General features: G+C 39.2%; 1 protein-coding gene across 1 annotated transcript in view; it reads right to left on the reverse strand.

Annotated features, from left to right (window-relative positions):
* LOC140478652 (uncharacterized) overlaps positions 1 to 14,238 on the reverse strand; it is a 76,623-nt gene that overhangs the window by 48,766 nt on the left and 13,619 nt on the right. The window contains exons 3-7 of the mRNA XM_072571869.1: positions 12,404 to 12,523; positions 10,751 to 10,876; positions 8,692 to 8,871; positions 5,442 to 6,899; positions 2,634 to 2,723 (exon numbers count right to left, since the gene is read on the reverse strand). Of these exons, the coding sequence (XP_072427970.1) occupies positions 2,634 to 2,723; positions 5,442 to 6,899; positions 8,692 to 8,871; positions 10,751 to 10,876; positions 12,404 to 12,523 (1,974 nt within the window). The remainder of the gene's footprint in view (positions 1 to 2,633; positions 2,724 to 5,441; positions 6,900 to 8,691; positions 8,872 to 10,750; positions 10,877 to 12,403; positions 12,524 to 14,238) is intronic.

Here is a 14,238-nt window from a genome sequence, read left to right on the forward strand (position 1 = left end):
AGCTTTGGTAGAAACTGAACTACTTTCCAAATATCACAACAGAGCAGCTGCTACTGAAAAAATCTGTTGCTAATTGATTTCTGATGCCATTAAACTGATTTATACTGTTAACCATGCTGTTGACATACGCAATTTAGGTTAACATGCTGAAACATCTCTATCAAAGCAACTTGTCACAATTTTCTGTGTACTTTTTTCTCTATTAATGAACTCGAGATTAGTAGAAACTATCAATTCCTCACACGTCTCCTAAATTCTACTCCCTCTCCCGTGCCTATAAACGCATCTGTCCTTAAGTTCATTCTTCATGGACGGTCACTAATGGTCATCCTCTGAGTCAAGATGAGCAGAGTGTTGAGTGTCCTGTACTATTGACAGGATCTCTCCACACAGTCCTTTTTTCCAAGCTCTGTCATTGTTCATCTAATTTTGCTCCCAGCTGATGTAATTACTGTACAAATCAGATCCCAGGCTGAAATCAAGGCCTATTCAAAGTAAAACTGAAACCAAAGCCTCTCTCTCTATCTCTCTCTCTCTCTCTCTCTCTGACATATATATGTTTCCCTCAGCTTAAATAAAACTCCTTAGGAATAGAAACTTTGAGCAGACCTTAAAGCACAATGGTTCACACTGTTAAGTGATGAAAAGATTCACAGCTATTTGTAGGGATACATGGGAGCGTAGGAAGAAGGTGAATGACATTCTCAACTGTGCAAGAATAAGCACCACCATATTCTCTCTGCTCCCTCATACTCACTCTGCCTCTGCTACTGTACCCACCTTCCATCAAATCTCATGGTCTCACCATTGCATACAACATCTTCCCTCATTCAGTCTTACAGACCCAACCATGACCACCTCCCACACCGTAAATCTGCTGCTAATAATACATTGGCAACTTTGGTAGAAATAGAATTATCAGAACAGAGTAGCTGTGGCTGAAAACATCTGGTGTTTGTTAATTTCTGATGTTATTAATCTGATTGAAATTGTTAACTTTGTTAACACACATGATTAGGATAACATGCTAAAACATGAGACACCAAAATTGGAGGTGTAGTGGACAGTGAAGAGGGTTACCTCAGATTACAACAGGATCTTGACCAGATGGGCCAATGGGCTGAGAAGTGGCAGATGGAGTTTAATTCAGATAAATCTTAGCAGGACTTATACAATTAATGGTAAGGTGCTAGGGAGTGTTGCTGAACAAAGAGACCTTGGAGTGCAGGTTCATAGCTCCTTGAAAGTGGAGTCGCTAGTAGATAGGATAGTGATGAAGGCGTTTGGTATGCTTTCCTTTATTGGTCAGAGTATTGAGTACAGGAGTTGGGAGATCATGTTGTGGTTGTACAGGACATTGGTTAGGCCACTGTTGGAATATTGCATGCAATTCTGGCCTCCTTCCTATTGGAAAGATGTTGTGAAACTTGAAAGGGTTCAGAAAAGATTTACAAGGATGTTGCCAGGGTTGGAGGATTTGAGCTGTAGGGAGAGGCTGAACAGGCTGGCGCTGTTTTCCCTGGAGCGTCGGAGGCTGAGGGGTGACTTTATAGAGGTCATTACAAAGGGCATGGATCGGGTAAATAGGCAAAGTCTTTTCCCTGGGATCGGGGAGTCCAGAACTAGAGGGCATCGGTTTAAGATGAGAGGGGAAAGATATAAAAGAGACCTACAGAGCAACTTTTTCACGTAGAGGGTGGTACATGTATGGAATGAGCTGCCAGAGGAAGTGGGTGGAGGCTGGTACAATTGCAACATTTAACAGGTATTTGGATGGGTATATGAATAGGAAGGGATTGGAGGGATATAGGCCGGGTGCTGGCAGGTGGGACTAGATTGGGTTGGAATATCTGGTCGGCATGGAGTGGTTGGACCGAAGGGTCTGTTTCCATGCTGTACATCTCTATGACTCCATCTCTATCAAAGGTACTTGTCAGAATTCTCTATGTTTCTTTTGGTTCTGATACGCTTGTTCATGATGTTGTGGATGTAAACATTGATGTTGTACTCATTAGTCCCACATTTGGAAGATATGACTCAGTAGGAAGGCTGAAAGCATTTGTTGGAGGCTATTTAGTACAAGGATGCTTTTCAGTCCAACAGGAATTGAATCGTAACTCTCCTTTCTTGCATATTACTAATTCTGGTGGATAAAACATTACTTTTCCCAGCACCGTCTCTTTTGGGTGCGCATATTGATATTTACTACAGCAGATTATGAGGCAGGTATACTGAATTTAATCTTAATTTAATCATAATTTCTGGCATGTGTTAGAATGTTCTGAATATTATTAGTAGCAAAGCACTGTGGCACACAATGACCAATTCTTTCCATTTCCTGTTCTTGTCATATTGTTCACTGTTATTCAGGTTGTAGATGGGGACTCACTTGTTAATGACTCAGTGGAACTCTGAGTAGAGTTATCCCTCGCTTGTACACTACTTCGCTTTACACTACATCACTTTTATGAAAGACCTATATTAGCACCTGTTTTCGATCACCAAAAGAAATCCTAAGAGGATTTTTGCTGTTCGGAAAATATGCAAAATTTCTCCCATATACATTAATTCTTCTTCGCTTTATGCCATTTTGGTTTCACAGGAACATCTTACTTTCTGATAACGGGAGATACCTGTGGTTGTTGATTCTAGCGTACTTGTCAGCTCTGATGTGGATGCTGTCGTTGTTGAAGTCGTCTCAGGGGTTGATGTACTTGTCATAGCTGTAAAATCAAAATCAATGTATAAACATTAATTATGCCATGCGTTTTTCCTTACTCTCTCTTCATAAATGACTTGATTTAGATTCCATTGAAAATAATGTCATTATTTCTTTGTGTAATGGTGTTGTTCATTGTGATTTTTGCCAACTGTGTCTCTGAAGCAAAGAAGACATCATCTGTTTTTACATCAATTATAAATTCTGCTGTGAATTCAATCATTTATAATAAAAGCAGTATAAAACATCAGTACTGGGATGTTATCGATCTGGTATCTGTTCTTGACATTGTTGTTGGAGAGTCACATGTTAATAGCAGAGTGGCTGTTACTTCTGGTTTACAGTTTGTGCTGTTGATGATGTAAAGATTGGTATCATAATGCTTGAATGTACAGCCTTAGAAGGTATTCACACGATACAGCTGTGCAAAAAAAAAACCCAGGAGCAGTAATTACTGCTTTAAAAGCTGTTGCATTGTTTTGGAACTTTGGGGGAAAAGAAAGATGAAAACAACAACACTTTTGGCATTTCTTCTGGTGTAGATGAGAGCTGTAAAAGAAGGATGGATTGCACCTGAATTGGAAGTGGGCTAATATACTGGCCGGGAGACTTGTCCTTGCCATTCCCCCCTACCTGCCCTGCCTTACTATCCAACAGTAGGTCAAGTATTGCACCTTCTCTAGTCGGTACATCCAGATACTGAAGCAGATAATTCTCTTGTACACACTTAACATATACCTCTCCACTTAAACCCTTTACACTATGGCAGCCCCAGTTTATGTTTGGACAGTAAAACTCCCCTACCATAACCACCCTATTATTCTTACAGATAACTGAGATCTCCTCACAAACTTGTTTCTCAATTTCCTGCTGACTATTAAGTGGTCTATAATACAATCCCCATAAAGTCATCATCCCTTTCTTATTTCTCAGTTCCACCAAGTAACTTCAATGGATGTGTTCCCAGGAATATCCGACCTAAGTACAGCAGTAATGCCTGATCAAGAATGTCACTCCCCCTCCTCTCTTGCCTCCCTTTCTGTCCTTCCTGTAGTATTTGCATCCTGGAACATTAAGTTGCCAGTCCTATCCATCCCCGAGCCACATTTCAGTATTTGCGATGATATCCCAGATCCATGTTCCTAACCTTGCCCTGGGTTCATCTGCCTTCTCAGTTAGGCCTCTTGTATTCAACTAAATGCAATTTCATTTATCAGTTCTACCTTGTTCTCATCCTTGTTCCTGCCTGCCCTGACTGTTTGACTTGCTCCCTTTCCCAGCTGCACCAGTCTCAGTTTGATCTCATTTGTCACTATTCCCCTGGGTCCCACCACCCCACCAACTTACGAGCTTAAATCCACCTGAGCAACTCTAGCAAATCTCCCAGCTAGTATATTAGTGCTCTTCCAATTCAGACACAATCCATCCATCTTGATCAGGTCACTTCCATCCGAGAAAAGTTTCATGGAGTTAGAATCTCATTGATATTTCATTAATACAATATTTAATATCTGAAAATTTCAACTGACACCAAACGAGTGAGCACCCTTCTTGTTAAAATGAACTCTTCCTTCAAACAGCAATCAATTTTTTCACTTGTTTCTAAGTTGTCACGCAAGTGTTATCAGTCGCAGAAATGTACACTGACTCTTACTTTTAAATAAGAGTCTTCAAATGGACTCTAATGCATTTGACAAGTACTTTAGAGCAATGTTAGCAATTGAAATAAGAATGTTAATTTAAGCACTAAATATGAAGGACAATGCAACAAACTTTTCTGTTTCTACATCTGAGCCTATCCTTTCTTGAACACTTTGTGTGGGCATTTTTTTTCCACTTTGTAACAATAACTTAACAAAACAAATTATCCAAAAGGAAAAATTGATGACGCCTATTCTATCCTTGGCCTTCCAAAAGTATTCACTTGCCATGGCTGCAACTACAGTATACTAACAAAGTTAATGATTTGAATGTATATCATGGTTGGCAATCAGGACTGTGTTTAAAGAATGATGATGTTCATTGTTATTATTCCAGCTGCAATTCTGCAATAACTAAAAGTAAAAGACTTAAAATTCATTGACAGCTTTGGTAGAAATAGAATTATTTTTCCAAATATCACATTAGAGTTGCTGCTATTGAAACATTCTGTTGCCCATTAATTTCTGATGTAATTAAACTGATTTATACTGTTAACCATGCTGCTGGCATACACCGTTAGGTTTACATGCTGAAACATCTCTATCATTGGTACTTGTCACAAATTTCTGTGTTTTTTATTTGTTCTGATATGCTTGTTCATGCTGATGTGGATGTAAAAATTGATTTAGAACTCATTAGTTCTACCCTTAAAATATATGATTCAGCAGGAATGCTCAAAGCATTTATTATAGCTTGTGTAATAATAGGTTGGATTCAAATTCAACTGGAATTAACTCAAAATTCTCGTTTCTTAACTGCTTTTTATCAATGTTGGTGGACACACCATTACCAGTTGGAACATCTCTTTTGGTTGCACATATTGACAATTGACAATTTACTACAGCCAACTCTGAAGCTGCTACACTAAATCTCATCTCAATTTAATTGTAATTTTGGGCGTGTATTGGATTATTTTGAATATCATCAAGAGCAAAGCACTGCAAAATAAAATGACCAATGCTTTCTATTTCCAGTTGTTGTCATACTGTTTACTTTTATTTAGGTTGTTAACAGGACTCACCTGTTAATGGCGCAGTGGATCTCTGTGTAGTTGTTGTCTGTTCTGATGTAGTTGTCCCGGCTGTAGTTGTTGCCGGTTCTGGTGTAGCTGTCCCGTCTGTAGTTGTTGTCTGTTCTGGTGTAGTTGTCCCGGCTGTAGTTGTTGTCGTTTCTGGTGTAGTTGTCCCTGCTGTAGTTGTTGGTTCTGGTGTAGTTGTCCCGGCTGTAGTTGTTGTCTGTTCTGGTGTAGTTGTCCCGGCTGTAGTTGTTGTCTGTTCTGGTGTAGCTGTCCCGTCTGTAGTTGTTGTCTGTTCTGGTGTAGTTGTCCCTGCTGTAGTTGTCGGTTCTGGTGTAGTTGTCCCGGCTGTAGTTGTTGTCTGTTCTGGTGTAGCTGTCCCGTCTGTAGTTGTTGTCTGTTCTGGTGTAGTTGTCCCGGCTGTAGTTGTTGTCGTTTCTGGTGTAGTTGTCCCTGCTGTAGTTGTCGGTTCTGGTGTAGTTGTCCCGGCTGTAGTTGTTGTCTGTTCTGGTGTAGTTGTCCCGGCTATAGTTGTTGTCTGTTCTGGTGTAGTTGTCCCTGCTGTAGTTGTTGTCGGTTCTGGTGTAGTTGTCCCGGCTGTAGTTGTTGTCTGTTCTGGTGTAGTTGTCCCGGCTATAGTTGTTGTCTGTTCTGGTGTAGTTGTCCCTGCTGTAGTTGTTGTCGGTTCTGGTGTAGTTGTCCCGGCTGTAGTTGTTGTCTGTTCTGGTGTAGTTGTCCCGGCTGTAGTTGTTGTCTGTTCTGGTGTAGTTGTCCCGGCTGTAGTTGTTGCCAGTTCTGGTGTAGTTGTCCCTGCTGTAGTTGTTGTCTGTTCTGGTATAGCTGTCCCTGCTGTAGTTGTTGTCGGTTCTGGTGTAGTTGTCCCTGCTGTAGTTGTTGTCGGTTCTGGTGTAGCTGTCCCTGGTGTAGTTGTTGCCGGTTCTGGTGTAGTTGTCCCTGCTGTAGTTGTCGGTTCTGGTGTAGTTGTCCCGGCTGTAGTTGTCGGTTCTGGTGTAGTTGTCTCTGTTGTAGTTGTTGCCGGTTCTGGTATCGCTGTCCCTGCTGTAGTTGTTGCCGGTTCTGGTATAGCTGTCCCTGCTGTAGTAGTTGTCGGTTCTGGTGTAGTTGTCCCGGCTGTAGTTGTTGCCGGTTCTGGTGTAGTTGTCCCTGCTGTAGTTGTTGCCGGTTCTGGTGTAGTTGTCCCGGCTGTAGTTGTCGGTTCTGGTGTAGTTGTCCCGGCTGTAGTTGTTGCCGGTTCTGGTAGAGCTGTCCCTGCTGTAGTTGTTGTTGGTTCTGGTGTAGTTGTCCCGGCTGTAGTTGTCAGTTCTGGTGTAGTTGTCCCTGCTGTAGTTGTTGTTGGTTCTGGTGTAGTTGTCCCTGTTGTAGTTGTCGCTACTCCTGTGGATGTTGTCGCAGTTGATTGTTCAAATGTTGAAGGTGTCTCAGACGCTGATGTACTTGCTGTAGCTGTAAAATCACAGTCAAAGGATTGTCACTCATTATACCATGAGTCATCTCTTACTCTCCCTTCATAAATGCCTTGATTAAGTATCTAATGAATGTGATATCAGGATATCTCATCACCAGGCCTTTGTGGAATGGGGTTGCAATGTGTCATTTTCCAGCTGTGTCCCTGAGTTGAGAAGATATCATCTGATCTCACTTAAATTGTAAATTCTGATGTGAATTCAATAAGTTATATAAAATCAATACTAAACATCAGCAGTACGAATGATCTGATTGTTACTATAACCCATTGTTATTGCCCCAGATTACTATTCTTGAGGATGTTTTTAGGGTGTGTTTACAGCAGAGTGGTTGGTGATTCTGTTGTACTTGTAAGTGCATTTGATGATCTAAAACATTTAGTGTAGTTGTTGAATGTACAGCTATAGAAGTTTTTTTCAACAAAAGAAATACTTAAACACTCAAGACAGCTGTGCAAAAAAAGTTTAATTTTTGTGTCTTTCAAGATGTACCAAAATATATTTGCTCTATGTTACTGGCATGAAATTAAAATCTCACTGGTATTTCATGCATACAACAGTCAATTCCTGAAAATTTCAACTGACATCAAACGATAGTGAGCACTCTTCTCATTAAAATAAGTACTTCCTTCAAACAGCAATCAATTTTTTCACTTGTTTCTAAGTTGTCACACATGCGTTATCAGTCGCAGAAATGTACTCTTACTTTTAAATAAGAGTCTTCGAATGGACTCTAATGCATTTGACAAGTACTTTAGAGCAATGTTAGCAATTGAAATAAGAAATAAGAATGTTAATTTAAGCACTAAATATGAAGGACAAACTTTTCTGTTACAACCTTTTCTGTCTCTACATCTGAGCCTATCCTTTCTTGGACACTTTGTGTGAGCATCTTTCTCCACTTCGCATCAATAACTTAACAAAACAAGTTATCATTGAGAGGAATTAATGACACTGAATCCACCCCTGGTATCCCAAAAGTATCCACTTGCCATGACTACAAGCTACAGTGTACTGACACAAGGTTAATGATTTTAACATATGTGGCAATGTAATATCATGATTCACAATCTGTACTGTTTTTGAGAATGATGATGATCACTGTTATTTTACCAGCTGTGATTCTGCAATAACTAAAAGTGAAAGACTTAAAATTCATTGATAGCTTTGGTAGAAATAGAATTATTTTCCCGAATATCACAATACAGTTTCTGCTACTGAAACAATCTGTTGCCCATTAATTTCTGATGTCATTAAACTGATTGATACCGTTAACCATGTTGCTGACATACACCATTAGGTTAACATGCTGAAACATCTCTATCATAGGTACTAGTCCCAAATTTCCATGTTGTTTTTGGTTCTGATATGCTTGTTCATCCTGTTGTGGATGTAATGATTGACTTGGAACTCATTAGTTCTTCACTTAAAATACATGATTCAGCAAGAATGCTCAAAGCATTTATTGTAGGCTGTGTAAGAAAAAGTTGCTTTTAAGTCCAACAAAAATTGCTTTTTATCAATACTGGTGAATACAACATTTCTTTTTGGAACACCATCTCTTTTGGGTGCGCATATTGACAATTGACATTTTGCTACAGCAGACTCTGAAGCTACTACGCTAAATCTACTCTCAATTTAATTGTAATTTTGGGCAGGTATGCAATTCTTTTCAATATCCTCAGTACCAAAGAACTGCAAAAAAAAAGATCTATCTATTTCCAGTTGCTGTCATACTGTTTACTGATATTCAGGTTGTTAATATGACTCACTTGTTAATGGCGCAGTGGAACTCTGTGTAGTTGTTGTCAGTTCTGGTGTAGTTGACCCTGCTGTAGTTGTCGGTTCTGGTGTAGTTGACCCTGCTGTAGATGTCGGCACTCGTGTGGATGTTGTCATTGTTGATTGTTCAAACATTGAAGGCGTCTCAGATGCTGATGTATTTGCTGTAGCTGTAAAATAAAAGTCAAAGGATTGTCACTAATTATGCCATGAGTCGTTTCTTACTCTCCCTTCATAAAAGTCTTGATTTAGTATCTGATGAATGGGATATCATAATATCTGATCACGAGGCCTTTGTGTAATGGGGTTGCTCTGTGTCATTGTCCAGCCATGTCTCTGAGGTGAGAAGCTATCATCTGTATTTACTTCAATTATAATTTCTGATGTGAGTTCAATAAGTTATAATAAAAACAATACTAAACATTGGCAACACGAATCATCTGGTTGTTACTACCACCCATTGTTATTGCCCCGTATTATTGTTCTTGAGGTTGTTATTAGGGAGTGGCATGTTTACAGCAAAGTGGTTGGTGCTTCTGTTGTACTTGGAAGTGCTGTTGATGATGTAAAACTTGGTAGTGTAGATATTGAATGTACAGCTATAGAAGTTGTTTCAGCAAAATAAATTCTTTAAACGCTTGATACATCTGTGCAAAAACAGTTTCATTTTTGTGCATTTCAAGATATGCTGAAACATATTTGCCCTACCGCACTGGCATGAGGTTAAAATCTCATTGATATTTCCTGCATACGACAGTAAGTACCTGAAAATTTCAACTGACATCAAACAATAATGAGTACCTTTCACCTTAAACTGAAGTCTTCCTTCAAAGCAATCAAATTTTTCACTTCTTTTTAAGTTGTCATACAAATGTTATCAGTAGCAGTAATGTACACTGACTTTTAATTTTAAATAAGTGTCTTCAAATGTACTCTTGTGCATTTGACAAGTAATTTAAGAGCAATGTTTGCTATTGAAATATGAATGTTAATTTAAGCACGAAATTTGGAGCACAATGCAGCAACCTTTTCTGTTTTTATAACTGAGCCTATCTATTCTTGAACACTTCGTGTATGCATCTTTCCCCACTTTATGTCAATAGCTTTACAAAACAAATTATCAATAAGGTGAAATAATGACACTGATTCTATCCTCAGCATTCTAAAAGTATCCACTTGCCATGTAAGCTACAGTGTACTAATACAGTTAATAATTTTAACATATGTAGCAGTTTATATCATGATTTAATGAATGATATCATGATTTAATGAATAATGAGAATGAAGTTACTCACTGTTATTTTACCAGCTGCGACTCTGAGGTAACCAAATATTAAATACTTAAAATGTTTTGACAGCTTAGTCAGAAATAGAACTATTTTCCTGAATATCACAATAGAGTAGCTGCTGCTGAAAAAATCTGTTGCATGATATGCTTAAAATTCATTGACAACTTTGGCAAGACCGGAATTACTTTCCCTACTGTCACAACACAACAGCTCTAACAGTAAAGGTCTGCTGAGTATTAATTTCAAATCTTATTAAATGGATTGAAGCTGTTTACTTTCTTGTTAACATGCAAGATTAGGTTAACATGCTGAAACATCTCTTTCAATTGTACTTGTCAGAAATCTCTCTGTTTGTTAGTTCTGATGTACTTGTTCATGTTGTTGTGGATGTTAACATCGTTATGGTAGATGCTGCATGTACCCTTGGATGATATCTTTCAGCAAAAATAGTCAAAGCAACAGTAACAAACTCGTAGTTGTCCTTTCTTTATTGCATTTTATTAATTCTAGTGGATACAACTTTGCTTTTCCCATCAGCATCTCTTTTCGATGCGCAAATTGACAATCATTATTTTACTACTGTGGACTGTATGGTAGCTACACCTAATGTGCTCTTAATTTAAACACAATTTCTAGCATGTATTGAATTCTCTTGAATACCGTCAGTAGCAAAGTATTGCAACAGAAAATGACTGGCACTTTCTATTCCCCTCTATTGTCACATTGTTCACTGTTATTCAAGGTGTTGGTTGGTACTTACTTGTGAATGGCTCAGTGGAACTCTGTGTCGTTGTTTGTTCTGACGTAGTTATCACTTCTTGTGTAGATGTTGTCATTGATTGGTCAAATGTTGAAGGTGTCTCAGTGATTGATGCATTTGATGTAGCTGTAAAATCAAAATCAAAGTATAATTATTAATTTTACACTGGGTTGTTTCTTACTCTCCCTTCAGAAATGTCTTGTTTTAGATTCTGACAAATTTAATATCGTGATATCTGATTATGAGGCCTTTGTGTAATGCTGTTATTCAGTGTCATTTCTTTTTTTTTTAGCTGTGTCTCTGGGGCAAGAAGACATCCATCTATTTTTAAGTTCAGTAATAAATTCTGGTATGGGTTCAACTATTTATAATCCAACCAGTCGAAAACACCAGCAACAGGAATGATCTGATTGTTTCTACCATCGTTATTACTGACCTGATTACTCTTCTTCAGGTTATTGTTGGGAGCTCACACCCAATACCAGTGAGGTTACTCACTCTGGTGTACTTGTTAGTGGCATTGTAGATGTATAAACTGATATAGTAGTTATTCAATGTACTGCTGTAGAAAGTGTTTCAACAAAATAATGTGTAAAAACACTCAATACAGTCGTGCAAACAAAATTTAATTTTTGTGTCTTTCAAGATGTGTTGAAACATCTTACTCCTACCTTACTGGCAAGAAGTAAAACGCTCACTAATATTTTCTGTGTAGGACAGTTAATATCTGAAACCTGTAACTGACACGAAACATTAATGAAAACCTTTCTCAATATAATGAACTCTTCCTGCGAATTTCTCAGTTGTTTCTAAGTTCTTACCTCAATGGTATCATTAGCAGAAATATACACTGACTCTTAGTTTTGGATAATAGTCTTCAAGAGGACTCTTATCCATTTGACAAGTAATTTAAGAGCAATATAACCAATTTAAATAAGTATGGTATGAATTTAAGCACTACATATTAAGCACAACTCAACAACCTCTTCTGCTTTTTACATCTGAGTCTATCATTTCTTAAACACTTCGTGTGGGCATCCTTCTCCACTTTGTATCAATAACTTAACAAACCAAGTTAGAAGGATTCTCATGATACTGATTCTCCCCAATGTATTCCAAATGTATCCCCTTGTCATGACTGCAAGCTACAGTGTACTGACAAAATTTGACATATATAGCAATGTTATTAGATTAAATTCCTTATAGTGTGGAAACAGGCCCTTTGGCCCAACAAGTCTACACTTCCAAAAAGTAACCCATGCAGACCCATTCCCCTACTCCATGTTTATCCCTGACTAATTCATCTAACACTATGGACAATTTAGCATGGCCAATTCACCTGACCTGCACATCTTTTGGACTGTAGGAGGAAACCCATACAAACACGGGGAGAATGTACAAACTCCACGCAGGCAGTTGCCCAAAGTGGGAATCGAACCTGGGTCCCTGGTACTGTGAGGTAGCAGTGCTAACCACTGAGCCATCGTGCCACCCATTTATAAGCAAATGGACCTAAACTGATTAAAAACTAATCAACCTTTCTCTCAAGTCTTGGATTCTTTTGAATCGCTGTGATGCAAAAAGACCGATGCTTTGTATTTCCTGTTGTAGTCACATTGGCCACTGTTGTCCAGGTTGTTGATGAGGACTCACTTGTTAACGGCTCGGTGGAGATTGTTGGTTCTGGTGTACTTGTCAATTCTCGTGTGGATGTTGTCGTTGTTGACTGTTCAAATGTGGAAGGTGTCTCAGGAGTTGATGTACTTGTTGTAGCTGTAAAACCAAATTCAAAGTATAATAATTAATTATGCTGTTAGTTGTCTCCCACTAACCCTTCATTTACATTCTGACCTGTGAAATATCATGATACCTGATCACGAGGCGCTTATGTAATGCAGTTGCTCTGTGTCATTTTTCAAGCTGTATCTCTGATGTGAGAAGATATCATCAGTTTTTACTTCAATTATAAATACTGATGTGAGTTCAATCAATTGTAATAAAATCAGTATAAAATATCAGAAACATGAATCATCTTATAGTTACTAACATTAGTTGTTATTGACCCAATTACTGTTCTTGAGGTTGCTGTTAGGGAATCACATGTTTATAGTGGTTCGGGTGGACTTGTAAGTGCTGTTGGCAATGTAAAAACTGGTACTGTAGTTGTTGAATGTATAGCTGTAGGTGTTTCAGGAAAAGAAACCATTAAAACACTCAATGCAGCTGTGCAAACGAAATTTAAGTTTTGTGTCTTTCAAGATGTGCTGAAAAATGTTTGCCCTACCTTACTGGCATGAAGTTAAAATCTCACAGATATATTACACATACGACAGTTAATACTGGAAAACAATATTCATCATCATCAGCATTATCATCAATCATCATTGCAGCCACAGCCAGGCCCCATTCCGGGTGCTAGAGTACCCAGTTCGGAGGCAGCCAGAAGACGGGAGCTGTGATACTCGATCCCGGCAGCTGTGTGAGCAGCAGAGTTTGAGCAGAGTATGAGAAGGTAACATAAGGTGAAGGACAGAGGGCAAGCAGGCAGTTGTGTTCTCAGGTGGTTACAGACCAGGTTTCTGACACCATCTTGCTCACACCAAGGATTACATCAGCCTGCTGGTTGAGGGATAAAGACTAGCCATGATACATGCTCCACACTTCATCACAAACGTGCCATGGAGGTTTTTACATTCAGCAAGGCAGGCAAAGAATTTTCCGGTTACCATCTCATCTAAAAGGCAGGAACTTCAAAGCTACGAAATATTAAGTTTTTTAAAAAAATGTATTCATGTTGTGGGGTGTGGGTTGCCACTGGCTGGGCCAGCATTTATTCCCCATCCATAATTGCCTTTGAGAAGCTGGTGGGGAACTGCCTTCTTGAATTAGCTGCAGTCCACCTGCTGTGGGTTGACCCACAATGCCACTTGGGAGGGAATTCCAGGATTTTGACCCAGTGACAGTGAAGGAACGGCGATATAGTTCCAAGACAGGATGATGAGCGGCTTGGAGGGGGCCTTAAATGTAGTGGTGTTCCCATATATCTGTTCCTCTTGTCCTTCTAGATGGAAGCGGTTGTGGGTTTGAAAGGTGTTGTCTGAGGAACTTTGATGAATTTCTGCAGTAATCTTGTAAATAGTACACACTGCTGTTACTTAGTATTGGTGCTGGAGGGAGTGGATGCTTGGGGATGCAGTGTCAATCAAATGGGATGCTTTGTCCTGGCTGGTGCCAAGCTCCTTGAATGTTGTTGGGGCTGCACTCATCCAGGCAAGTGGGGAGTATTCCATCAGACTCCTGACATGTGCCTTGTATATTGTGGACATGCTTTGGGGAGTCAGGAGGTGAGTTACTAGCCTATACCTGCTCTGGTATCCATTGCATTCATATGGTGAGTCCAGCTGAGTTTTTGGTCAATGATAACTCCCAGGAAGTTGATTGTGGGGGATTCAGTGATGGTAACTCCATTGAGTGTCAAAGGGCATATG

This window comes from Chiloscyllium punctatum, chromosome 6 (genome assembly GCF_047496795.1).
Source record: "Chiloscyllium punctatum isolate Juve2018m chromosome 6, sChiPun1.3, whole genome shotgun sequence".
NCBI lineage: Eukaryota > Metazoa > Chordata > Chondrichthyes > Orectolobiformes > Hemiscylliidae > Chiloscyllium > Chiloscyllium punctatum.